This window comes from Taeniopygia guttata, chromosome 5 (genome assembly GCF_048771995.1).
Source record: "Taeniopygia guttata chromosome 5, bTaeGut7.mat, whole genome shotgun sequence".
NCBI classification, from domain to species: Eukaryota; Metazoa; Chordata; class Aves; order Passeriformes; family Estrildidae; genus Taeniopygia; species Taeniopygia guttata.
In genome coordinates, this window is record NC_133030.1 from 63,674,377 (window position 1) to 63,700,597 (window position 26,221).

The 26,221-nt window shown below is 46.7% G+C and overlaps 1 protein-coding gene across 1 annotated transcript in view; it reads left to right on the forward strand.

The window, feature by feature from the left end:
* The window catches only part of MDGA2 (MAM domain containing glycosylphosphatidylinositol anchor 2), a 189,648-nt gene that overhangs the window by 71,454 nt on the left and 91,973 nt on the right, over positions 1–26,221 (forward strand). The window contains exons 3-5 of the mRNA XM_072930608.1: positions 5,244–5,418; positions 16,890–17,086; positions 21,178–21,310. Of these exons, the coding sequence (XP_072786709.1) occupies positions 5,244–5,418; positions 16,890–17,086; positions 21,178–21,310 (505 nt within the window). The remainder of the gene's footprint in view (positions 1–5,243; positions 5,419–16,889; positions 17,087–21,177; positions 21,311–26,221) is intronic.

Consider the following 26,221-nt stretch of genomic DNA (forward strand, 5'->3'; position numbering starts at 1 on the left):
CTGTGACTCGTTCTCAGCAGCAGCTGCTCCTGCCTGGCCTTTGCTGTTGATACCTTTCCTTCCAAGCTGGGCTGCCAAATCCCTCTTAGTGAGATTCCCACCCTTTACCCATTTTCCTCTGCTCCCCCTTCCCAGTTCTCTCACTTTTCCAGCAAAATCAAATGTCAGCTCCTTTCTTTGTCACCACAGCTGAACCCACTGGAACTCAGATTCTCACTCCCATTTTGGGATCAGCGAGAGCAGTGGGAGGAATTGGGATCCTATGGGAGGAAAATATGGCACAGCTGATTGGGATCACTGGGAGATTTAGGGTTTAGATCACAGGGAGATTTAAGTTTTGGATCTCTGGCAGATTTTGGATAAGGTCACTGGGAGATTTAAATTTTGGATCTTTGAGAGTTAGGGTTTGGATCACTGGAAGATTTAGGTTTGGATCACCAGGAGATGTAGGGTTTGGATCACAGGGACATTTAAGGTTTGGATCTTTGAGATTTAGGGTTTGGATCTTTGAGATTTAGGGTTTGGATCATTGGGAGATTTAGGGTTTGAATCTTTGAGATTTAGGGTTTGGATCTCTGGGAGATTTAGGGTTTGGATCTCTGGGAGATTTAGGGTTTGGATCTCTGGGAGATTTAGGGTTTGGCTCATTGGGAGATTTAGGATTTGGATCATTGGGAGATTTAGGGTTTGGATCATTGGGAGATTTAGGGTCTGGATCTCTGGGAGATTTAAGGTTTGGATCTCTGGGAAACTTAGTGTTTGGTTCATTGATATTTAGCGTTTGGATTACTGACAAATTTAGGGTTTGGATCATTGAGATTTGGGATTTAGTTCAGAAAATTTCCTGGAAATGAGGGTGGGATTCATTTCCAGTCTCACCAGGATATTTTGGCAATAACAACAAGCTCTGATGTGAACATAAACTGGGATTCATCAACTCCCAATATTTAGGGATTTTCCTGGAGTTTCTTCCTCTGCTGCTGGCACTGTCTGAAGGACAGCACGATTTTCTGGATGATTTTTTAATGGAGTTTTACAAATGGGAACAGGTTTAATCAAACAGGTTGATATTGATCTGCAGGGCATCAATAACCTTGGTGATGTTCCAGAGCATGACGTGGTGGGAGCAGAGCCCCTTAGACCTGGCCTCCACTGAGCTGGATTTTGTCTTGTCTAGAAGAAGCTTCCCAAAAACCAGCCTGACTTCCTGTGGAATATGCCATGGAGGAGGGTGGGAATGTTGTGTCGGCCTGGTGGAGAATAAAATTAGGGATGGGTGAAGCTTTGGAGACTGTGCTTGGCACTGGTGGGGCCCCATCTCAGATCTTGGGGTCAGTTGGGGTCATTCATGACAAGAAGGACATGGAGGGGCTGGAGCGTGTCCAGAGTGGGGAGCAGAGCTGGGAAGGGGCTGGAGAATTCCTGAGGGAGCTGGGAAGAGGCTGGAGAATTCCTGATGGAGCTGGGAAGGGGCTGGAGAGTTCCTGAGGGAGCTGGGAAGGGGCTGGAGAATCCCTGAGGGAGCTGGGAAGAGGCTGGAGAATTCCTGAAGGAGCTGGGAAGGGGCTGGAGAGTTCCTGAGGGAGCTGGGAAGGGGCTGGAGAGTTCCTGAGGGAGCTGGGAAGGGGCTGAGCCTGGAGCAAAGGAGGCTCAGGGGGACCTTGTGGCTCTGCACAGCTCCTGCCAGGAGGGGACAGCCGGGGGGTCGGGCTCTGCTCCAGGAACAGGGACAGGAGCAGAGGGAACGGCCTCAGGCTGGGCCAGGGCAGGCTCAGGGTGGGCACAGCAGGAATTTCCCCATGGAAAGGGAGCTCAGGGATTGGCACTGCCCAGGGAGGTTTGGAGTGCCCATCCCTGGAGGTGTCCCAGGAATTCCTGGAGGTGGCACTGAGAGCTCTGGGCTGGGGACAAGGTGGGGATGAGGCACAGCTGGGACTCTGATCTTGGAGCTCTTTTTCAACCTTAGGGATTCCATGATGTTTAGATTGGATATTTGGGGAAATTTCTTCCCCTGAAAGGGTTCCCCAGCCCTGGCAAGGGTGCAGGGTGGAATTCCCCATGCCTGGAGGGATTTCAAATCCATGTGGATGTGGCACCTGGGGACATTGGGCAGTGGTGGCCTTTGCTGTGCCATGACTTCATGATCTTGGAGGACTTTTCCAACCCTTACGTTTCTGTGAAATTATGAGGGACAGGACTCTCCTGAAAACCAATTTGGGGTTTTTGAAGGAGGGCTTGGTTGGTTTTGTTTTGCCTTTTTATTTGTTTGGGGTTTTTATTTGGGTTCCTTTATTTATGACACTTCCCAGCCCCAAATCTTCCCCTAATGACTGTGACAGGTAATGGAGTAAAGATTTTTTTTTGCTGAAAGCTTAGAGAAGAAGCATTTCCTCGTGTGGAGCTCAGTTGAGTCGTTGTCATCTCTGACAGCTTTTTGGGAACTCTGTGAAGCTGCTTCCGTGTTTTTTACTCCTTCAAGGGGAGTAAAATCAGTGGAGATGGGGAGAAGGAGAAGCAGAAACAACACTTGAAATTGTTGTTTTAAGAGGATAAAAAAGTCTCAATTTGAACTGCCTGGGTTTCACCACGGCTTTGTCACTTTGAACCACGATTCTGCTCCGAGGAGTGAATTTGAAGTGCAAAAAAATCTGTTTAAGGCATTTTCCCCTCTTTGTTTAGATGCCAGTGTTTGAATTTAATGGTACAAACACATTTTGATGCCTTTTTACTCTTGAGGGAAACAAATCCCTTTGGGAACAGGGAGCTGCTGGCTCCTGATTCCCCAGTCCTGCTTGGGATGGGAGGGAGCAGCTCCGAAGATATCCATCCTCCAAACATTCCCAAAGTGGGTGAAGACGTCACCTCAGGCTGGAGTAACAGCTTGGTGTAAACTGGGATCTCAGAGCTTGTCCAGGGAGCACCAGGGAGGCAAATTCCCAGGAAAACTTGGAATACTCAATGATTTTTAGGGAAAAATTGGGATTTACACCTTTGGACACTGGTGGCAGTTGGATGGAAATCCCAAACCTGGGAATGGTTTCATGGAGCTGATCCTGGAGCTGAGGAGATTTCCGGTCCCTGGGTCCATCCTGAGACTTCCAGCATTCCCAGAAAAATCCTTTGGAAGTGCTGACTCTGATTTAATGGAACATCATGGGTTGAAGATGTTTTGCATGAACATTTGGGGCTGAGTAAACGGGAAGTGATTCCTGAGCCATTTTGTTACTTCCTTACCTTTGCCTTTTATATTGGGAATTGATCCACAATGGATTTCTGCTCCCCCTGGGGTGTTTTAAATCTGTTGATGGTTATTCCCTGATTTTTCCTGGGATACTGTGCTGTTGCTGAGCTTATTTCTTGGTTTGCTGAGGAAATCTTTGTTATTTTAATGAGTTCTGTGGTTTTTCTCCAGACCTTTGCTTGATATTCCACATCTTCCCAAGGTTACACCCCTCAGAGAGGGGCCCTTTCCTTGGGTATTAATCCAAGGGAATTGTAGAAGCTTTAGATGAGGGGAATGGGAAATTCCAACTCTGATTATTTTCTGGTTTATGGAACAAAAAAGAATTTTTTAGCTCACTGAGAATTCAGAGCAGTGCTGGACGTGGAGCAGCAGTGCTCTCCATGGAGCACTGGGGAACAGTGGGATCACCTTCTCATTCCCAGTTCTTTCCATGGAATCCCAGAATGGGTTGGAAGGGGTGTTAAAAACCATCTTATTCCAAGCCACCCCTGGATGGGCAGGGACACCTCCCACTGTCCCAGGTGCTCCAAGCCCCAATGTCCAACCTGGCCTTGGGCACTGCCAGGGATCCAGGGGCAGCCACAGCTGCTCTGGCAATTCCAGCCCAGCCAGGAATTCCCAGTTCCCAATCTCCCACCCATCCCTGCCCTCTGGCAGTGGGAGCCATTCCCTGGGTCCTGTCCCTCCATCCCTTGTCCCCAGTCCCTCTCCAGCTCTCCTGGAGAACTGAAGCTTGGAGCATCCTGGCATGGTGGGAGGTGTCCATGGTTTGGGATCAGATGGGATTTAAGCTCCCTTCCCACCTAAACTATTCTGTGATTCTGTGATTACAATGATAACAAAACCATAAGGAAAAAAAAAAAAAGGAAATATGAATTGATTTCTCCTCCCAGACCCATCACAGGCAGCCTCAAATCCCACAGATCAGAAATCCCTGGGAATGTTCAAGGCTTGGAGCAACCTGGCATAGTGGGAATTTAAAGATCCTGGAACAGGATCTTTAAACTCCTCCAACCCAAACCGTTCCATGATTCCATGAAATGCAACTTCTCAGGGACTCCTGGATGAAGTGTTTGTTCCCATGAGCTGTTGAGTTTCTTGGGAATTTCCCTGAATCATCCAAGGTGAAATCCCGGTGCCACCCACACAAATCCTAAGGTTTGGCACTGACTTTTAGACTGTTCCCATCTTCCAGACCTAAAGTAACCCTGGGTTTTGGTGCTGAGTTTCAGACTCTGCCCATTTTCCTGACCTAAAGTAATCCTGGATTTCTGTGTTAAGTTTTAGACTTTGCCCATTTTCTAGACCTAAAGTAATCCTGAATTTTGGTGCTGAGTTTTAAACTGTGCACATTTTCCAGACCTAAAGTAATCTTGGATTTCAGTGTTGAGGTTTAGACTGTGGCCATTTTGTAGACCTAAAGGTAATCCTGAATTTCTTGCTGAGTTTCAGACTCTGCCCATTTTCCAGAGTTGTAGTAATCCTGGATTTTGATGCTGAATTTTAGAGTGCCCATTTTCCTGACCTAAAGTAATCCTGGATTTCTGTGCTAAATTTTAGACTCTGCCCATTTTCTAGACCTAAAGTAATCCTGAATTTTGGTGCTGAGGTTTAGACTCAACCCATTTTCCAGACCTAAAGTAATCCTGAATTTTGGTGCTGAGTTTTAGACTGTGCCCATTTTCCAGATCTAAAAGTAATTTTGGGTTTTGGAGCTGAGGTTTAGACTCCGTCCATTTTCCAGACCTAAAGTAATCTTGGATTTCAGTGTTGAGGTTTATATTGTGGCCATTTTCTAGACCTAAAGGTAATCCTGAATTTCTTGCTGAGTTTCAGACTCTGCCCATTTTCCAGAGTTGTAGTAATCCCGGATTTTGATGCTGAATTTTAGAGTGCCCATTTTCTAGACCTAAAGGTAATCCTGGATATTTGTGCTGAGTTTTAGACTGTGCCCATTTTCCAGACCTAAATGTAATCCTGGTTTTTGGTGCTTGCTCAGATCAGGTGGACCAAAACAGCAGGAAGTGCCTCAGACAGATTCCAAGATTCCAGTGTCTTCAACGAAACCCTGAGGATTTCCAACATCCAGAGACACCAGGGAGGCCGCTACTACTGCAAGGCTGAGAATGGCCTGGGCTCCCCGGCCATCAAATCCATCCGAGTGGACGTGTACTGTGAGTAAATCCTTGGAATTCTGCCTTTGGTCCTTTAGGAATGCCTTAAAAGAGCTGCTGTTCCCAAGAAACATTCGGCTCCTTGTGAATCCTGATTTTAATGGTGGATGCCGCGGGTTCGCGGAGTTTTTATGGTCAGAAGAATGTGAAAGGTTGGGATTGCAGGGAAAAGTGTGGATTATTTGGATTGTGGTGAAGGATGTGAAGGACTGGAATTGCAGGGAAAACTGTGAAGGATTGGGATTGCAGGAAAAAAATGTGAAGGATTTGGATTAGAGTGAAAATATGAAGGTTGGGATCGCGGTGAAAAATGTGAATGACTGGGATTGTGGTGAAAAACGTGATGGATTTGGATTGCAAGGGAAATGTGAAGGATTGGGACTGGAGTGAAAAATGTAAAGGGTTGGGATTGAAGTGAAAAATGTGAAGGGTTGGGATTGGAGTGAAAAATGTAAAGGGTTGGGATTACAGGGAAAAATAGGAAAGATTTGGATTGTAGTGAGAAATGTAAAGGAATGGGATTGCAGTGAAACATGTGGAGGATTTTATTTGGAGTAAAATATATGAAGGGTTTGGATTTCAGTGAAAAATTTGAAGGGTTGGGATTGTGGCAAAATATGAAGGCTGAGGATTGTGGTGAAGGATGTGAAGGATTGGGACTGTGGTGCAAAGTATGAAGGATTTGGATTGCAGTGAAAAATCTGAAGGATGTAGATTGTAAGGAAAAATCTGAAGGATTGGGAATGAAGGGAAAAGCTGATGGATGTTAAAAATCAGAAGTATTTGGATTTCAGTGAAAAATATGAAAGATTTGAATTGCAGTGAAGGATAGGAAAGATTGGGATAGCAATGAGAAACACAAAGGATTGGGGTTGCAGGGAAAAGTGTGAAAGATTTGGATTGTGGTGGAAAATGTGAAGGGCTGGGATTGGAGTGAAAATGTAAAGGTTATGGATTGCAGGGAAAAGTCTGAAGGATGTGGATTGCATGGAAAAATGTGAAGGATTGGGAATGCAGGTAAAAGTGTGAAGGATTTGGATTGCAGGGAAAAATGTGAAGGGTTGGAATTGTGGTGAAAACCAAAAAATATTCACATTTCAGTGAAAATGTGCAGGATTGGAATTGGAGGGAAAAAACAGGAAAGACTGGGATTGTGGTGAAGAATACAAAGGATTGGGATTGCTTTAGGCCCTGCAAGGGGCTCTGGGGGCTCACTGGAGCCTTCTCTTCTCCAGGTGAACATTCCCAGCTCTCCCACCAGAGCTGCTCCATCCCTTGGGTCATCCTGGAGGCTCCTCTGAGTTCTGGACTGTGAAATTTGCTTTGGGTGCACTCCCAGAATCCTGGAATGGTTTTGGATGGAAGGAAACTTAAAGCTCATCCCATCCCACCCATTCCATGGCAGGGACACCTCCTATTGTCCCAGGGTGCTCCAATGTCCAACCTGGCCTTGGACACTGCCAGGGATCCAGGGGCAGCCACAGCTGCTCTGGGAATTCCAGCCCAGCCAGGAATTCCCAATTCCCAGTCTCCCACCCATCCCTGCCCTCTGGCAGTGGGAGCCATTCCCTGGGTCCTGTCCCCCCATCCCTTGTCCCCAGTCCCTCTCCAGCTCTCCTGGAGCTCCTTCAGGCCCTGCAAGGGGCTCTGAGCTCTCCTTGGAGCCTTTTCCATGTAAATATTCCCAATTCTCCCAAGCTTTCCTCATAGGAGAAGTGCTCAAACCCTCGGATCATCTCCACCACCCAATCTGCACTCCGTTGTTTATTATAAATGAAGAAATAATCAATAATTTCTTTGTTTTCTCTATACAAATACATTTATTCTCTTTTTGGACCATTTAAAATCCAGAATAAGGCAGGGAGAGAGCAGCGGGGTCTCACCAGCAGCCCCTCCTTACTACTTACACTCAATTAATTCCGAATTTCCCTTTTAACAGGGATTTATTTAAACCTTTTAAGGAGCCTCTGGAAAAATTTTTCTAAGTAGAGATGGATGTGCTCTAAAACCAGACTTTCTTAACCCAGTTTGTTGTTCATTAATTCCACAAAATTAAGTTTGTGTCATTTAAGAAGTGGGGGAACGAGCATTAATTAGGTTTGCGATTATGAAACCAATAATTACTGACTTAAGACATTAATACTCTTAATTTGTAACAATTATTCCACATCGAGCACATCAGGTGGCCTTTGGCATCAATGCCTGTTTTTCCTGGCTTGGGAAATCCATTTTTCCTGCTTTTTTTATGGAAAAATGATGCAGGTACAGAAGGAATTAATAACTCAAAATTACTGTTAAAAAGTCCCAGTCCCTGCAGTGTCAGAGTGGATTTAAATCTCGTTTATTCCACTTTTTTTTTGGTGGGGCTCCTGGTCCATCTGGATTTTCCAGCACAGTGGGGATCCAAAGTAAATTCGGGAAGAGCCTGATGGAAGTGGGACTAAAAATGCTTTAAATGTGTACTTGATTTGAGTGTACTTGATTTAATGATAATGATCTGGAATTTTTAAATCAACTCTGATTGCATTTTTCCATGGAATTTCATTTTTGAATTGACCATGCCGCAGGTTTAGCTTGACCTCTTTTATCTCATGGCTCTGTCTGCTTTTTAGGGTTGATTTTTTTTTTTCTTTGCTGCTCTATTAAAAATCCATTTAATGACTTTTTCCCCCCCTAAAAACCATCTGGTCATGGAGCTTTGAGGAACCTTCTCTCTGCCCAAGCTTTTCTGTTCAGCTGCTTCTTTTTCCAAAAAAAAAATCAGACTGGTTCTTCCCCAAACTGAATTGGGTTTCCTTCCATTTCCAGCTATTTTTATTCCTTATATTTATATTCCCTGTAGCTAAAAGAGCTCTTCTGTACTGATTTCCCTTATGAGGTGCTGACAGCCAATAATAATCTATATATTATAAATATCATTTAAATTATTTATTATTAAATTTCACTTTTATTTAAAATTTAATTTTAAATAAATGTATTTAATTTAAAAGAAATTATTTTTTAAGTTAAAAATTTTATGATTTATTTAAAATTATAATTATTAAATATACTTTCTGGAGAAATTCTATGTTTTGTGCTTGTTGCATCTTGTCTACCAAACTCAGATCCTGAGTTAATTTTCCAGTGTGGAAGAGTTTCCTGTTGTACTTTGCCCTTTAATTAAATATTTTTGTTTGTCCTTTAATTAATCCATTTTTGTTGCCTTTTAATTATTTAATGTTGCTTAAAAGCACAAGACTGGGTTAGGATCCTGTACTCCAGTCACTGATTCTGAGTGTGGGAGCAAATTAAATCCTTCCTGCACAGTGGTCCCAGAAATTCCCATTATTCCAGGGCTTTTCCAGTGTTTCAGGCCATGCCTGGGGCAGTTTTGGGCCATTCCCTGGAGCTGGGAAGCTCTGCTGGGAATTCATGGATGTGCCTCGTTATGTGCGAGTTTCTGACTCCTGGGGAAATCCACTGATCCTTTTCCACCTGTGCATATTTCCAAAGAATTATGGAATCATGGAATGGATAGGGTTGGATTGGATCCTAAATCCCACCCAGTGCCACCCCTGCCATGGCAGGGACACCTCCCACTGTCCCAGGGTGTCCAGCCTGGCCTTGGGCACTGCCAGGGATCCAGGGGCAGCCACAGCTGCTCTGGCAATTCCAGCCCAGCCAGGAATTCCCAATTCCCAGTCTCCCACCCATCCCTGCCCTCTGGCAGTGGGAGCCATTCCCTGTGTCCTGTCCCTCCAGGCCTTGTCCCCAGCCCCTCTCCAGCTCTCCTGGAGCCCCTTCAGGCCCTGCAAGGGGCTCTGAGCTCTCCCTGGAGCTTCTCCTCTCCAGGGGAACATTCCCAGCTCTCCCAGCCTGGCTCCAGAGCTGCTCCATCCCTTGGAGTAGTTCCATGGATTCCTCTGGATGTCTCCAGCAGCTCCACATTCTCCTGCTGTTGGATCCAGGGCTGGAGCAGCTCTGCAGGTGGGGTCTCACCTGGGTGGGGCAGAGGGGCAGAATCCCACGCTGAGGGATCAGCCCAGGGCACAATTCCAGGTCATGTCCTGCCTCTGATCCCCCAACACTCCCAATCCTTCTCCTCAGGGCTCCTCCCGTCCCCGTGGAAGTCCAACATTGTTGTGGATGTGGTTGTTTGTTCTTTATGTTGAAATCCTGCCTGCTCCCTGGGGATTCCGGTGCTAATCCAGCCTCAGAGACGATGGGAATTGGCTCTGCTTGGTGTCCTTGGAGGAGGAAAACCCTTCTGTAGTGCTGCACCCGCTCTGCCATCCCCCTGGTGTCCCCAGGACACGCTCATATTTCCAACCAGGTGTATTTATAACCTCATTAAAAGAGGGGAGAAAATATTTTCTCCATAAAATCCCATCACCCGAGAGCTCATTGTATTTTTCTTTTTGGGATTCTTTTGTAGCCTGAACCCTCAGGAAAGCATCACAGGCTGGAGCTGTGTGGGGATTGTTGATACTGAAGTCGTTTGCTTTGTCCTTTTGTGTTGGAGTGTGTTAACAGCCTCCTGGCAGGGCTCTGATCCTCCTGAAATTCCATTGGAAATCGATGGAAGCTCCTCAGGGGGCTCCCAGGGTCACGCTCCTCATCGTGGGAACAAGGAGGGAACATTTGCTTCCTTCCAGCAGCTGGAAATGCTGCTTGTTTTCTCTGCCGGGGCTGTTCTGCACATGCAGCACTGCAGATGCAGAATAAATCACATTGAAAGGGTTGGAGAGGGGAAAATAGCTCACATGGAGCTGGGAATAACTTGCTTCCCATTTTTCCCAGCTTGGTTAGAACTGTTGTGTGTCCACACTGGACACGTGAAGGGGTGGAGAGCAAGAGAGCTCAATTTTCTTTCTGTAGGTTGCAAAAATAGAGAAATTAATTGCATTTTTGAGGTTTATATCTCACACAGAGTATTTCAAACCTGCCTTGATAGAGAAGCTGTGACTGCTTCATCCCTGGAAGTGTTCCAGGCCAGGTTGGATGGAGTTTGGAGCGCCCTGGTACAGTGGAAGGTGTCCCTGCCCATGGCAGGGGTGGCATTGGGTGGGCTTTAAGTTCCTTCCTTCTAACCCAAACCATTCTGGAATTCTGTGAGCTATTGAGAATAAATCTGATGAGGAGCAGCTGAAGGAGCTGGGAATGGGCTGGAGAGTTCCTGAGGGAGCTGGGAATGGGCTGGAGAGTCCCTGAGGGAGCTGGGAAGGGGCTGGAGAGTTCCTGAGGGAGCTGGGAAGGGGCTGGAGAGTTCCTAAGGGAGCTGGGAAGGGCCTGGAGAGTTCCTGAGGGAGCTGGGAAGGGGCTGGAGAGTTCCTGAGGGAGCTGGGAAGGGGCTGGAGAGTTCCTGAGGGAGCTGGGAAGGGGCTGGAGAGTTCCTGAGGGAACTGGGAAGGGGCTGGAGAGTTCCTGAGGGAGCTGGGAAGGGGCTGAGCCTGGAGCAAAGGAGGCTCAGGGGGACCTTGTGGCTCTGCACAGCTCCTGCCAGGAGGGGACAGCCGGGGGGTCGGGCTCTGCTCCAGGGAACAGGGACAGGAGGAGAGGGAACGGCCTCAGGCTGGGCCAGGGCAGGCTCAGGGTGGGCACAGCAGGAATTTCCCCATGGAAAGGGAGCTCAGGGATTGGCACTGCCCAGGGAGGTTTGGAGTGCCCATCCCTGGAGGTGCCCAAGGATTTCCTGGGGGTGGCACTCAGAGCTCTGGGCTGGGGACAAGGTGGGCATTGGGCACAGCTGGGACTTGGTAACCTCGGAGCTCTTTTCCAACCTCCATGGTTCCATGATGTTTAGATTGGATATTTGGGGAAATTTCTTCCCCTGAAAAGTTTGCCCAGCCCTGGCACAGGTGCAGGGTGGAATCTCCATGCCTGGATGGATTTGAAATCCATGTGGATGTGGCACCTTGGGACATTGGGCAGTGGTGGCCTTGGCACTCGGAGCTCTGGGCTGGGGACAAGGTGGGCATCGGGCACAGCTGGGACTCGATGATCCTAAACTCTTTTCCAGCCTCAGTGATTCCATGGTTGAAAGCTTCTGCTAGGCCAAGGAGGGAAAATAACTTGGAAAACACAGGACTTCCACATTTAAAGATAACTTAGGAGCTGAATGACTCCCAGAGGAAAAATAACATGGAAAAAACAGGACTTTCACATTTAGGGATAACTCAGGAGCTGAATAACTCCAGCTCAGCGATGCGTCACCGCTGTCTCTGCTCTGCCCGCCGGGATGAAGCCGTTCCCAACCCTTTCCCAGATGTGTTTTATTCTTATCCCGCCTGCTCCGAACATCTGAAGACAAAGGCAGCTAATTAACAAATGAAATCAGCAAACTGCAGGCCCAGCAGCTGGGAGGAGATGATCCAGCAAATCCAGCCTGGATCCTGCCAAGCTGTTCGTCTTTGTGGCTGTCCCGGAGCTCAGGTCAGGGCTGTGGGGATCGTGATCCCTGTTCCGCACTCCCAGACAGCTCAATGCCTTTGGAATTCTGCACAAGGAGGATTTGAACAGCATCTGCCACACTTCTGTGCACCTCCACTCCACCACGATGATGCAATTCCCAGGGAATTTGGATTAGACCTATTTTGGTCAGCTTAGGTTGAGTTTTGCATTTGTTCAAGAGCTTAGGGATGTGTGACGGGAATTCTTCCAATCCAGTGTTTACCATGCCTGGCCCATCTGGGTTTTGGGGAGTGCTTGGTTCAATTCAGAGATTAAAAACTGAGAAATTGAACCTGATGGTGGCACAAACCTCTGTGGGAAACATCTTTCCGTAATTATTTTCAGGTTGATTAAGAGACTTTAACCGTGTAGCAGCACCCATGAGTTCAATTTGATTTAAAAATTGATTTAATCTGGTGACTCCTCATAATTTCATCAACACAAAATGAAAATTTTAGGATTATTTTTCCCTTTCTAGTAAAACAGTGAAGAGATTCATCTTGTTGAGCTTCTCAATGTTAAATCTTTATAGGTTTATTTTTGTGTGGTATTTGAAATCATTGTATCTGGAATGGTTTGAGATGGAAGGGACCTTAAATCCCACCCCTGCCATGGACAGGGACACATTCCACTGTCCCAGGCTGCTCCAAGTCTCATCCAACCTGGCCTTGGACACTTCCAGGGGCTTCCCTGGGTGACTATTCCAAGCCCTTCCCTTCCCTCCCAGCCTTTCAAGCCCCTGGACATTCCCGTGCTGCTTGGAAAGAACAACCACCCCCAGCCACCCACATGCACAGGGCTTTAAAAAGGGAGGGGTTTAAAATCTGTTTAGAAAATTGAAAATCAATTAATGCTGATTCAATCAGAACTGAAGCTGGAATTCTGCAGAAATTCCATGAGCACTGGGATCATGTGGTTTTAACCTATCTAGCTAAAGGCAGGGAGTTTTGGAGTATCCCTGCAATATCCCTGCAGAATCATTTGTCCAAACGCCATATTTTTCCTGCTTTTTCTCTTTTCCAGCTCTGACGTGGCCTGAGCAAAGCCCAGCCTTGTGTAACCAGCCAGTCACGCATTTGTGCAGCCCTTCCCAGCGCTGGGAATGCTCAGGAAAATCTCCCAAAAATTGGGAGCATTCTTTGCTCTCCTGGTACTGCTTCTGCTTTGGCTTTGCTGCAGCTGGAGGGATCTTTCCAGCACTGCCGTTGGAAAAAAAAAAAAAATCCATCAGGTTCTGCAGTGGGAATTTTCCATTAATTGACCATTATGAAATGCTTTGGCAGAGGCTTTGCTGCAGTTCCATTCCCAGCTTGGATTTCTTGGAGCTTTCCCGATATTCCTATCAAAATCAATCCCTTGCCGTAGTTCAGTGCTTGCTTGGGAAGGATTAGCTGGAGAGGGACTGGGGACAAGGGATGGAGGGACAGGACCCAGGGAATGGCTCCCACTGCCAGAGGGCAGGGATGGGTGGGAGATTGGGAACTGGGAATTCCTGGCTGGGCTGGAGTTCCCAGAGCAGCTGTGGCTGCCCCTGGATCCCTGGCACTGCCCAAGGCCGGGTTGGACACTGGGGCTGGAGCAGCCTGGGACAGTATGTGGTGTCCCTGCCCATGGAATGGGGTGAGACTGGGTGGGATTAAAGGTCCTTTCCATCCCAATCCATTCCCTGTTTCCATGATCCTGCATGGACCTGTTCCAAGAGAGCAGATTGGACAAGCAGGTGATGACATCACAGCTCCTGGAATCATGAGGTTATTTGGAATAATTTATCTAGAATGACGTCTTATCCAAACCCCTCCTCAAACCAGGGCCACCTTCAAGGTCAGATTCCTCAGGACTCTGTCCAACCAAGCTTCGGATGTCTCCAAGTATCCCATGGCCCCTCTGGACACTTGTCTGATTACACACGGAATTTGATTTCCTTATATCCAGGTGAAATTTCTCTTGGTGCAGCCTAGATCTCATGTTCCTGTCCTCTGCACCTCCAAGAGGATTTTTTCACCTTCTCCAGAACTTTCTGGTAGCAAGCTGAAGACAGAAATTCCATCTGCTCTTCATCTTGGCTTCTTTGTCTTCATCTTCTCCAGGAGTCCCTGGCTGGCTTTTGAAGACAGAAATTTGATTTTCCCTTCATCCAACCATCTCCAGGTTGGCCAAACCCAGCTCCCTCAGGATCTAGATGGCCTCCAGTCACCTTGGTTCCTTTCCCTGCATTGCTCCAGTTTATCCATGTCTGAAGCTGGACAGGGTGCTCAGGAATTTGCTCCCAGGGATGGGTTGGACGAGAAGGAATTTTTCCCTGGAAACAGCTCTCCTGCTCTTGCAGCCAGGGATGGACGTGGTTTCAGTCCTGGTTTCTGTCCTGGTTCCAGGTTTTAAGGGATTTCCTCTGCCTTGTCTTCAGTAACTTCATGAAAATGAAGCTGAGCCCAGAGTTGGACCTCTCTGGTCTTTTTTCCAAGGATTCACCTTCATCCAAGGGTCAGAGATTGGAAGAGCATCCCTGGACTCGGTGATGGAGCTCATGGCTCCTTGCTTGCCACCCAGGGATGTGCTTTAGCAGAGATAACCTGGGAATCAATGCAGGATACCTTCTGTCCTCCACCAAAACTCAGGAGTTTGACCCTAAAAATTGCAGCGAGGTAATTTTCTCCTTTTTGCTTTCAACTTCATGAGGAGAAGCCAGAATTTCTGAGCACTCTCAACCCTTTTCAAGCGCTGCCGTGATTTCAAATAACCTTTTGAACAAAACTGAAGTCTCATTAGGAAATGCCATCCTAATTTGGAGCAGCAGAGCCATGATTTTCTTCTGTGATCTTAAATTAAATGTTTTGGAGGGGGGGGATGAAGGTAACATTTATTTAAAATCCATGCCCCATTATGAGATATTATTGCTGGAATTGTTGGGAATTTTGGAAGAGTTTTTGTTTCTAATTAATCAAGATACTCTCCAGCTTCAGTCTTATGCAAATGGAAACCGAGCAGCTCAAAATTAATTTTTAGTCTTAAGATGAATTTTTAGTCTTTAGGCTTGGCCTTTTTTTTTTCCTGGAAATTGCTTTTCAACATGGAATTCTTATGTGTTCTAATATATTTATTTTATTAACAAAATTCTTCCTGAAGAATTCCATGGATTGTCAAACTTTGGAAGAGTCTGTTAGGGAAGGGGTGGAGTCAGCACTGCTGGAAAAGTTCAGCCAGTTGTGGATGTGGCTCTGGAGGATGTGGTTTAGTGCAGAATGTGGTGGTTGATGGTTGGATTTGGTGATCTCAGGGGGCTTTTCCAACCTCAACAATTCCAGGATTCTCCACCTTTGCAGAGGGATTTATGGGTGCCTTTGACTGGTTCCTTTTGGTCACTTGAAGATTTGAGAACATCATTCTCTATTTCATTGAAATTTGGCCTCAAATAAACCTGATGGATCAACATTTTGATAATTACTCACACCAGGCTTTGCAAAAATAGGGTCAAAATTGAGGATAAAGACCTACCCAAAGGGTTTTAAGGAATTTTAAGGAATAAGCAGTGCTGAGAAGATTCTGGAACGGTTGCAGCCAAGGCTGAGTTGCACATGGAATGTTGTATTCCTGTGTGCCTGAAGGGCTCACCTGGAATGCTGAGTCCGGGATTCCAGCACAAGACAAACATGGCAACGTTTGCTTGTTCCAAGCAATTGTTGAAGTGATCATGGAAATGCTCTGAGGGCTGGAGCACCTCTGGAGCCAGGCTGGGAGAGTTGGGAATGCTCCCCTGGAGAGGAGAAGCTCCAGGCAGAGCTCAGAGCCCCTTGCAGGGCCTGAAGGGGCTCCAGGAGAGCTGGAGAGGGACTGGGGACAAGGGATGGAGGGACAGGACCCAGGGAATGGCTCCCACTGCCAGAGGGCAGGGCTGGATGGGAGATTGGGAATTGGGAATTCCTGGCTGGGCTGGAATTGCCAGAGCAGCTGTGGCTGCCCCTGGATCCCTGGCAGTGCCCAAGGACAGGTTGGACACTGGGGCTTGGAGCAGCCTGGGACAGTGGGAGGTGTCCCTACCATGGCAGAGGTGGGGTGGGATGGACTTCAAGGTTCTTCCCACCAAAACCATTAGCTTCCAGGGATGGAAGGGCAGGAGAAGGGGGAATAATTTCCCACTGCCAGAGAGACAGGATTGATGGGATATTGGGAAGGAATTCCTGCCTGTGAGAGGGGTCATTTGGAAGTTGTGTATTTTTAACCAGTACTTAGGAAAAACATCCCTTGCTTTCCTGGTTTTTCCTTTTTCAATTTCTTTCTTTCCTCAATAAAATTGTCCCTCCAAACAAAGCTCAGAAAAACCCCCAGACCAGGAATCTTTTTTTTTCCTGGTGGGATAAAGCCCAAATCAATTATTTTGGTATCCTCATATTCCAAGGGCTATTGTGTTTTTATTCCTTGTGGAGGCCAATTCCTCGTTGTGGGCATCTCATTTTCTTGGAGTTGCTGCAGTGGGAGTAATTATCTGATATCTGTATTTTAATCAAGAGAAATGTGTTCCAAAGCCCGGGATGAATTTACCTGCTGGAAGTTAAATGCCTGTAACTAAAAGCAGGGAATCTGCATTAAATTGCTGCCTTAAATTGCAGCTTTTAAAGCAAACAGCTGCGTGCACATGATCCATGGACTCCTGGATCCTGCCATTTGGATGCAAATCAGGCTGTCTATTTATTGCCAAAGCTTTATAATTTTGTGGAAAAGAGTTAGAAGAAACAAGGAGTAAAGCTGTGAACCAGACGAAACCACGGTAATCATTGCACTATAATAGAAATATGATTGACATTAGCATGAGATTGGCTGTGTTGTTCTGACTAAAAATGTGAGTTTTGAAGGAGATCCAGTTGGGAAGCAGGAAATAAATCCTAAACCTGACTTCTTCTGCAAAATTCCTAAAATCAGGGGCTTTTCAAGCTGTTTTGTCTGTTTTACCCTATGAGGCATCGCAGGAAATTCCCGGCGCCGTGCTGTTGTCGGGTCAGCTAAAGCCTGGCTTAAACGTGTTTTTCCCTGCCTGTTTTTTTTCCCAGATTTGGATGATCCCATAGTCACGGTCCACCAGAGCATCGGGGAAGCCAAGGAACAGTTTTATTATGAGAAGACCGTGTTCCTCAGGTGCGTGGCCAACTCCAACCCGCCCGTGCGCTACAGCTGGCGCCGCGGCCAGGAGGTGCTGCTGCAGGGCTCCGACAAGGGAGTGGAGATCTACGAGCCCTTCTTTACCCAGGTAGGCCTAAAAACCGGGATTTTTTTTCCCATCCTGGGTCTTTGTAATGAGATCTGCCTGCTGGGTTTGTGGGGTGGGGATTGGAGATGGCCTCTCGATGATAATGCCCCACCCAAATGCTCCTGGGTGTTGTTAATAGATTTGCTGGCATAAAATATATTTAGATTGTTGTAAAAATATTAATTATTAAATTATGAGGGAGTGATATCTACAGGAGGCCTTTTAAAGTGTTTTTTATTGGATCCTGCAAGCCCAAACTTCTGATTCCCATTTCCTCATCCTTCCTGATCCAACTCAGTGATTCCACGCCCAGCCTAAATTACAACCTTAAAAATCTCTTCATGTAGATTAAATTTTAGGAAAAATTTATTTGTAGAAGAGGTACAGGCTGCCCAGAAGAGGGGTGGAGTCTCCATCCCTGGAAAAGTTCAAAAACCATGTGGATGTGGCACTTGAGGACATGGATTAATGGAGAACATGGAGGTGGTTGATGATTGGAGTTAATGATCTTGGAGGGCTTTTCCAACCTTAAAAATTCCATGATTCCCTACTGTGGCAGCTCTCTATGGGAGCTCCCCATGTCAGTTTTTATACTCCTTTTTTTCTGCCTCTTTTATCTTTAAATACAAGCTTTCATTTCACAATTTCCCCACTTAAAAATGAGGTGTCAAAAAAGGAAATAAAACCTCGCCCAAAGTGTTCCTGCTCCCATTCCCAGCCCTGAAGGAATCCTGGCTCTGTCGGATAAGGTGAGATTAATTTATCATGTACACATTTGCACTGAGGCAGGATGAAAAAAGGTGACAAATCCCATTGTCTGTGGCCAAAAGTATGGGATGGTGTTTGAAGAAAAAAAATTAAAAAGAAAGGGGAAAAATGGATTTGGAAAATCCCAAGGAATAACAAGGAAAGATAGAGGTGAAAACTGTCTGGTAATTTGATGTTCAGAGCAGAAAGCAACTGTGACTTTCATAAATAATTTTCAGTTAATGATCTGAGAGCACCTTCATTTGTGGCTTTTTATTGTACTTGACAGCTTTACATTGCTCCAACAGCTCCGTGTTTTCCAGAGAAATGTGGAGCCCGGAACCTTGCAGAGATGGGAATTAAATCACAGAGCCAAGTTATTGGTGTCCTAAATGTAATGAGATTATTTTTAATTTAACATTAACAGACCCAGTTTAGGAAATCTGGGGCTTTTCTTGGACTCGAGTACAAACCGGAGTTTTGAAATGTTTCAATTAAAAAGGGAAAGTGGATTTTTTAATTTTATATTTTATTATGGAAATGATGAGGATTGCCTTCCCTAAAATCTAAGGATTCATCTACTAAAATGTGTCACATGAAATTAGATTATTATTTTTTTTTTAGGTTATTAAGATCACCCTTCCTAAAATCTTGGTGTGGGTTTAATTAATGAATAAATCAGATTGTCCTGGTGATATTCCAATCTTATCCATAACCTTTCTCCAGTTATTGGAGGGCAGCTGGAATTAGCATGGCCTGGATCTGTGCAGGAAAGACCTGCTCTGTGTTTATGAGAGGAAAAGATGTAATTAGAGGTACAAGAGTCATCAACATCTTCTTCTTAATTAGTTCATTTCATGGGATGCAAACAGGGAGAGCTGATGGGAAGAGGGACAGCAGGATTTGGCTTCCGAGGATTGAGACTTGGAAATTTTGAGAGGGAATTTTTTTCTTGAGGGGTCTGAGATTTTAATCTGGAAATTAAATGGAATGGAAAGGGGAACAAAATTTCTCGTGTTTTTTACCCCAAAAAAGAGTTTTTATTGTGATGCTTTTATTATTCTGGCAAACACAGAATCCTGGAATGCTTTGGGTGGGAAGGGACCATAAAGTTCATCCCATTCATACCCAGGAATCCCAGGGTGCTCCAACCCCATCCAACCTGGCCTTGGGCACTGCCAGGGATCCAGGGGCAGCCACAGCTGCTCTGGCAATTCCAGCCCAGCCAGGAATTCCCAATTCCCAATCTCCCACCCATCCCTGCCCTCTGGCAGTGGGAGCCATTCCCTGGGTCCTGTCCCTCCATCCCTTGTCCCCAGTCCCTCTCCAGCTCTCCTGGAGCCCCTCCAGGCCCTGCCAGGGGCTCTGAGCTCTCCCTGGAGCTTCTCCTCTCCAGGGGAACATTCCCAGCTCTCCCAGCCTGGCTCCAGAGGTGTTTCATCCATGGATTCCTCTGGATCACTCCAGCAGCTCCACATCCTGCTCTGTCCATAGTGCTGGAGCAGCTCTACAGGTGGGGTGTCATCTGATCAGGGCAGAATCCCCCCCCTTTCCCTTTTTGCCCCTACCCTGGGATGATCCCAAAATCCAGTCAGCAATTAAATCATGGGAGACACTTGGAAAACTGGGGAAATCCAAACAAATTCCTTAAACATGATCAGATTCTTCCAAACATCAGCCACTTGTTCCAGCACCCATGGGGAGAGAAACGGAGCAAACCTGCCCATCCCTGTCCACAAAAATGTTGGAGAAATGAACTCCTCAAATCCCAAATCTCGATGGAGATTTTTTCCATGAGAGTTCTTATCCTTGTTGCTCATTGGAATTGCTCAGCCTGAGCACGAGATTAAATTTGCTGTGTTTACAATAATTACGCAATTAGACATAATTAGACTAATTATCCCAACCAATGAGGAAAATATATAAATTTTTTATAAATCTCTGTGAGCTGGGGACAAGATCCTAAATTCCATTGGGAGTTTAGCCCAAATTCAACCTGGAGCTACAGAGGGAATGCTGGGAGGAAGCTGCCCAGTGCTTCCAGAACTCAGTGCCTTTGGCAGCCTGGATCAGGCCCTTTCCTATTCCAGAAAAACCTCCTAAAGCAGGAATTTGATCCTTAGGAGCAGTCTTTCCAAGGCTTAATTTTATTCCCATTATTTCCATGGGATTGGTTGTCCGTACAACCTGCTTAAATCCCAATATTCTCAAAATATCTCCAAAATTTCAATGACTGTTTATTTTCTGTCCTGCTCAGCTCTATTATTTTATATGGATTTATTTTTTTTCCCAGTTCTGTACATTCATTTTCTCAAATTTCCTTATTTTTCCTAGACATTCCTGCGTAGTTTATCCATGTCTATGTCTTCCTAAGGCTGTGCCTTTCCAGGCCCTTCCCTATTCCAGAGAAACCTCCTAAAGCACAAATTTGATCTTTAGGCTCAGCTTTTCCAAGGCTTGGCCTTGCAATGGGCTTAATTTTAATCCCATCATTTCCATGGGATTGGTTGTACATAGAAACCTCTTAAATCCCAATATTCCCAAAGTCTCTCCAAGACTTCAAGGACTGTTTCTTTTCTTCCTTGCTCTGCTGCATTTTTTATATGGATTTATTTTTTTGCCAGGATTGCACATTTATTTTTTCAAACTTCCATATTTTTCCTAGACATTCCTGAGCAGTTTATCCACATCCACCGATATTGTTAAAAATAATTTCATGTGTTCCTAAGGCTGTGCCAATATTAGAATTGTTTGGATTTATTTGGACACTGGATAATGAACATTTTCCTCGTTTTTCTTTTGGAACTTCACATGGGGGAATCTCACATTTCCCATTTCTCAGTTTCCTGCTGTCTGTATTTGAAGGAATTTGACATTCCATGTCCCATGCTCCATCCCTGCTCCCTGGCTAAAAATAGAATCCATCAACTCCTCATTTTTAAAAGAAAACAGGAGGCATTTAGTACCTTGGGATTTTTTCTTCATGGAAACTGTACCTTACAATAACCTGAAAAATTTGTGACTTGAAGGACTCCATCAAACCAATTTCCCTCTGACTTTCCAGTGTTGATATTCCCTGTATCCTTTGGAAGTCATCTGGAGGAGGATCTCAAAGCCTTTAGGTAGAATCTCTGGAAAAGTTGTTTCATTTTGTGGAACTTGCAAATTGACTCCTTTTTTTAGTGTCATCCCTTCTGGATCCATTGGTTGTGTCTTGGGGATATAACATTGGAGTCAATCCCAAAAAACCCACTTGGGAATGCTGGAGGAGGATGGAAATCCAGATCCACATCCATTTTTCCTCTGCCTCTGCCCTTTCCTGACGTTCTCCCCCCCTTTTCCAGGGAGAAACAAAGATCCTGAAGCTGAAGAACCTGCGACCTCAGGACTACGCCAACTACAGCTGCATCGCCTCGGTGCGGAATGTCTGCAGCATCCCGGATAAAATGGTGTCCTTCCGCCTCTCCAACAAAACCGGTGAGCCCCAGCAGCACCCCCTGCCCTGGCTGCGCTCAGCTCCAGAATTTGGGGCTCTTTCGGGGAATCCTGGAATGGTTTGGGTGGGAAGAACCTTGAAATCCGTCTCATCCCCACCCCTGCCATGGGCACGGACACTTTGCATTATCCCAGGTTGGTCCAAGCACCAATGTCCAACCTGGTCTTGGGCACTTCCAGGGATCCAGGGGCAGCCACAGCTGCTCTGTGAATTCCAGCCCAGCCCCTCACCTCCCTCCCAGCCGGGAATTCCTTCCTGATATCCCATCTAAATCTACCCTCTTCCAGCTTAAAGCCATTCCCCCTTGTCCTGGTCACTCCAGCCAGGAATTCCTCCCCAATATCCCACCCAAATCTCCCCTTTTCCACCTAAAAGCCATTCCCTGTGTCCTGTCCCTCCATCCCTTGTCCCCAGTCCCTCTCCAGCTCTCCTGGAGCCCCTTCAGGCCCTGCAAGGGGCTCTGAGCTCTCCCTGGAGCTTCTCCTCTCCAGGGGAACATTCCCAGCTCTCCCAGCCTGGCTCCAGAGCAGCTCCAGCCCTCCGAGCAGCTCCGTTGTCTCCTCTGGATCATTCCAGCAAATCCATAACTTTCTTGTGCTGAGAATTCCAGAGCTGTAATTTCCCAGGTGGAGTCTCCCAAGGACAGAACAGAGGGGGGCAATCCCCTCCCTCCCTGGACCCTGGATCCTCAGCCCCCTCCTCCAATGCTGTGACCTCACTTTTCAGGCAAAAAGATTTCTTTTTTTCCAGCACATACCAGTTTAAAACACAAAACCAGCCCCAAAACCCAAAGTGAGTGCTGGAAATGGAGCAGCTGAGGTCACCCCAGGGGCGTCACCGTGCACAGGCCAAAGCCCAAGGTGACAATTAAAACCAATAATTTAAACTATAATTTAAAGCAGAAGGTAGAGGGGCTTGTTGAGATTGATTTTGTGTCTAAAGGCAGCAATTAATCTGCAAATTTCTTATCTCAAGAGATAAGAAATTTGAAGGGAAGCACCCCCGTGGCAGGGGTGGAATGGGATGGGATTTAAGGCCCTGTCCATCCCAAACCATTCCATGATTTTGGGATTCTCTCCCCATCTCTCTGCCTTTACCTGGACCATGCTTTGCTTGGGTTTCTGTGAGCAGCAACAAATTTTCCTCGTGTAGAAATCCCTGGATCTGTTGTTCTAAGCCCAGCTCAGCTGAGTGGCAAAGAGGAATTTTTGACAGCTGATGGTGTCACCAGTTTTCATGGGAGGCACTAAAAAAAGGGAATTTTAGCCCCAGTTCCTGCTGAATGGCACATGGAACACTCTGAGCTAAGAATAACCTGAATGGAGCTTTTCAAGAGCGTTCATTGTTTCAAAATGCCAGAGAAAACGCAGGATATTTACCCAGAAAACCACGGGGATTCTGGGCTCCTTAGAATAGTTCCTGTAATATGATTGAGGAAAAGCAAATCAGGCTTTTATCTCACTCCACAAAGCAGCTTGGGTGGCACTGATTCATTTGGAAATGATCATACTTTGTCTATTAGCAGCCAGTTTGGTGCAGGTGATCATTAATCCATAAATTAAGGCTGAGTTTTGGCAGCTTCCAGGAGAAAATAAACCAGCCCAGGAACTTTTCCCGAGCAAGATGAGTCTTTCAATCCGTGATTTTTCAGCTGCCTGCCACAGCTCATTGAAATCACAGCTGAAGCTGCTGCGCTCTCTGGGGCATGTGGTGGGAGACAAATTAAAAAAGGCTTAATTCACTTTTAATCCCTCGATTAGGCTGAAGTCTGTCATGATAAACTTGCTTTGTTTCCCATCAGTCAGACAATGCACTGCAAAGGGAATTATGGAAGGTGGAAAAAATATTTCTCTTCACATTCCCTGGCATTCCTGGGGGGACGTGACAGGGATCTGCATGAAAGGGGTTGGAAATCCTGAGAGTGCTCTGAGCTGAGCACTGCAGGTGGATGATTTTATGGAATCCCAGAATGGTTTGGGATGGAAAAGACCTTAAATCCCATCCCATTCCACCTCTGCCATGGCAGGGACACCTCCCACTGCCCCAGGCTGCTCCAAGCCCCAGTGTCCAACCTGGCCTTGGGCACTGCCAGGGATCCAGGGGCAGCCACAGCTTTTCCAGGAGAATTCTTTAGCAGAAAGGAATAATAGAAAATAAAGCTGGAAAGGATCCCAAAGGATCCCCCAGTCCTGTTAGGACTAAACCTAAACCTTGCCCTACCAATCCCATTATCCTGACTGGTTTTGACTCCCTGCAGGGCTGGCAGGGAATCTTTTCCTGGCATGGAATGAGGAATTCTCCTCTTTCCCTTTGCAGCAGGATTTTCCCTGTTGGAATGTGGGTGTCTTGTCTCAGGAGAGGCTGAGGGAGCTGGGAAGAGACTGGAGAGTTCCTGAGGGAGCAGGGAAGGAGCTGGAGAGTTCCTGAGGGAGCTGGGAAGGGGCTGGAGAGTTCCTGAGGGAGCTGTGAAGGGGCTGAGCCTGGAGCAAAGGAGGCTCAGGGGGACTCTGTGGCTCTGCACAGCTCCTGCCAGGAGGGGACAGCCAAGAAGGGCAGGCTCCCATTTTCCATGTAAAAACCTCCAGGATCAGAGGAAATGACCTCAAGTGTCACCTGTGGAGGCTCAAGTTGGATATTGAGAAAATTCCTTCATAGAAAGGGTTCCCCAGCCCTGGCACAGCTGCCCAGGGAGGTTTGGAGTGCCCATCCCTGGAGGGATTTAAATCCCTGTGGATGTGGCACTTGGGGACAGGGGTCAGTGGTGGCCTTGGCAGTGCTGGGAATGGTTGGATTCGGTGTCTTAGAGGAATTTTCCAATCCTAACAATTCCATGAGCATATAAAGAACATGGGGGTCACATCATCCCAGTGTCCCCAGCTCCTGCTGATCTCCTTGGAGAAGCTCAGCCCTGTGGGAATGCAGAGCTCTCCGCATTCCCAGCCCCACAAACACTGGGTCCAACCAGAGCTGCTTCCCTGCATTCCCAAAAACCTCCCTTTTATTCCATGCCTGGATCCCAGCTCCCTTTTCCCGAGCACATGGCTGATGTTTGTTCCTGCCCAGACCGTGTCCTCCAGAAGCCTGAGGGTCCCTCCTTGGCAGCTCCTCATTAGCCAGCCATCCCTAATCCACTAATTAGGATGTTGCTGCTGCAGCGGGGATGGGCTGAGGTGTCTGGAGCTGTTCAGGCAGAGCTGCACTCGGGGAAGGGAGGAACAACTCATCCCTTCTATTTTTGGAAAGCGGGAATTGTGCTCTAGGGGCTCTTAGATCCACGACTTGCAGGCCTGACTTTGGCCTGGCTGGGATGGATTTAATCCTGTGTGGATCTAAATTCAGCAGTGAAGGGGCAGTTCCACGATGGGTTTAAGCTGCTGAGGGGAGGATCCCGCTTCCCTCAGTGCCTCTGGATCAAATCCCCCACGGAATGAATCCCTCCAGTGTGGGAGTCAGGAGCTTTTGTAGCCTCTCCCGAGCAGAACCAGCGAGGAAGTGCCTTGAAAAGCCAAGATCCGCCTCCCTTCCTCCCGCTGGAATTCTCAATGCCACTTCTGTGCGTGAACGGCAGCACGAGCCCACCGGGGCATCAAAGTGCTGGAAAAGGGAGAGGAAAAGCACCCAGGAAAAAGAGGAGCATAAAGATGTGAGTCAGCAGAGCTGCTCGAAAAGCAGAGGGATTCTGCAAAAGTTGGAGGAGGGGAGAAAAGGGTATTGAGGAATGGGATAGGGAGACCTGGATTGGCTTTTGTGGATATATGGGAATATATAAACACTGAGTTCAGCTGAAAAACCTTCATAAATGTGGTTTATAGTTATATTTGTTTATAGGGTTTGATTTTAAGGAAGGGTTCTTCCCCAGAGGTGCTGGCACTGCCCAGGCTCACCAGGGCACGGGCACAGCCCCAAGGCTGCCAGAGCTCCAGGAGGGTTTGGGCAGCGCTGCCAGGGATGGACAGGGTGGGATTGTTGGGGGGGTCTGGGCAGGGACAGGAGTTGGGCTCCGTGATCCTTGTGGATCTTTCCCACTCAGGATATTCCAATTTACAATTATCTGATCATTCTATTCTTTATTTCTATCCTGTAACTCCCCGCTCTGCTCCCTGAACCTCAGAATTTTCCATTTTTGACAGCGTGCCCAGACGAAACCATCTTGCTCTTGCCTCAACTTTAAGCCTCTTTATTTCAGGGACAGGCTCTGGGCAGACTGAAAAATGGGATTTTTTCTTCTCTTTAATCCCTGACGGGAGCAGTGACTGCTCAGGGACCCCAGTGGGAGGTTCAGGGACACAGACAAGGGTGGCTCTGGCCATCAAGGGACACCTGCCCTTGGTGGGGGGAGCCACCCCTTTGTCCCAGAACAGATCCAGCTATTTTACCAGCTGGAAGTTTCTCCCGTGTGCCAGGGAAAACCTTAAATCCTGCCTCAGACATGAAGGATTGGAATTAGATCATCTCTGAGGTCTCTTCCACCCCAAAGCATTCCATGAGGAACCATTCCTGATGATCCTAAAGCACTTGCAATGCTTAAAGCTGCTCTGGGAGTATTTTACCCCAGTTTTGCCATATATCAAGTCAAAAAAAGGACACAAACCTGAGAGATCTGGGATTTGAGAAGCTTCTCTTTATTTCTTCTTGACCTGGAAGTGCTGGAAATTTATAGGCAGTGAAAAGGAGATGGGAGAAAAGAGAGAGTAAGTCAAAAAGAAAGATGAGGTGTAAGAGAAATATGTTTTATTTGCCTAAACACAAAGTTTTTAGAACTAGAACTGTTCTAGAACTCTAGAACTATTTCACTGGAGAATTTTCTCCTCTTTTCACATGGTGTGCAACTGCCACTGGGATCTCTCTGGAGGAGTAGAGGATAAACATAGAAAAGTATAAAAGATATTTTA